The following is an 873-nucleotide window of genomic DNA, read 5'->3' on the forward strand; positions in this document are numbered from 1 at the left end:
TTGAAAAGTTGTCCTTTCCAAAAAAGCGAAATAAGCACCTGTGTGTCATCAACAACAAGAAGTCAATTTAAATAGAGCAGTTCATTTTGTTTTTCAAGTCACAATAAATCCCTAACAGCTTTTCCCCAGCGTTTGCCATCTAGTCTTTTATTAATTTTTTTTATTTTTATTTTTTTTTTAAACACAATGTACAAAAATAGAGCTTCTTCCTTATTTTTAATGTAAAAATATTCCTCTGGTGCAGTTTTTTTTTTTTTTGTGGTTTATTATTGTGACACTGTTTTTGTCTATTTTTAACTGGGGTTGGTGGGTCGTATTCTCTTAGTCCTCTTGGTGACTGTTGTGTACTTGAAAGGTTTCTGTATCTCCACTTGCCCCTTTGGGTACCTCTTCATAAAATGTACATCTTGCTGGTTTTCCCGGGTCTTGGGCCCTTTCCGTGGCCTCCCTTTTTTGGTGAATCCAACATACCAGCCCGAATATTTTGCTGACATCAGTGCCGTATAGTTGTTTTCTAGGACTTTTTCAATGAAGACACACTCCTTGCTGGTGCCATCAGGCTGAAAAAGGAAAAAAAAAAAGAAAAAATTCATTATCCAAATGCAAGCTCAGTGACCAAAACCCAATTTGGCATAAATAAAATCATCACATCTGGACCTTGTTTTTGGTTCAAACATTGTTAATAGGAGCCGTAACAAACATCAGCTGAAATAGAAATGAATTAAAAAAAACCCACGAAAGCATGAGGTCATCATTTCATTTTTTTTAAACGCTCCTATCCAGGGAGAGAAACATTTTTCAAAGACAACAGTTAAGTTTATCCCGTCCAGCTCCTTCAGTTGCAAGCAAAGCAAGACATTTAGCTTTGCTTTT

The 873-nt window shown here is 35.9% G+C and overlaps 1 protein-coding gene across 1 annotated transcript; it reads right to left on the reverse strand.

Moving 5' to 3' along the window:
- Positions 1-293: 293 nt before the first annotated feature.
- On the reverse strand, positions 294-560 carry FGF18 (fibroblast growth factor 18; the record flags this gene model as incomplete). Its single annotated transcript, XM_009578972.1, has 1 exon — positions 294-560. A coding segment is annotated over one exon (267 nt), but the record flags the coding sequence as incomplete, so codon positions are not given.
- Between the last annotated feature and the right edge of the window lie 313 nt (positions 561-873).

Source organism: Fulmarus glacialis, unplaced genomic scaffold (assembly GCF_000690835.1).
Source record: "Fulmarus glacialis isolate BGI_N327 unplaced genomic scaffold, ASM69083v1 scaffold34835, whole genome shotgun sequence".
Lineage (NCBI taxonomy): Eukaryota > Metazoa > Chordata > Aves > Procellariiformes > Procellariidae > Fulmarus > Fulmarus glacialis.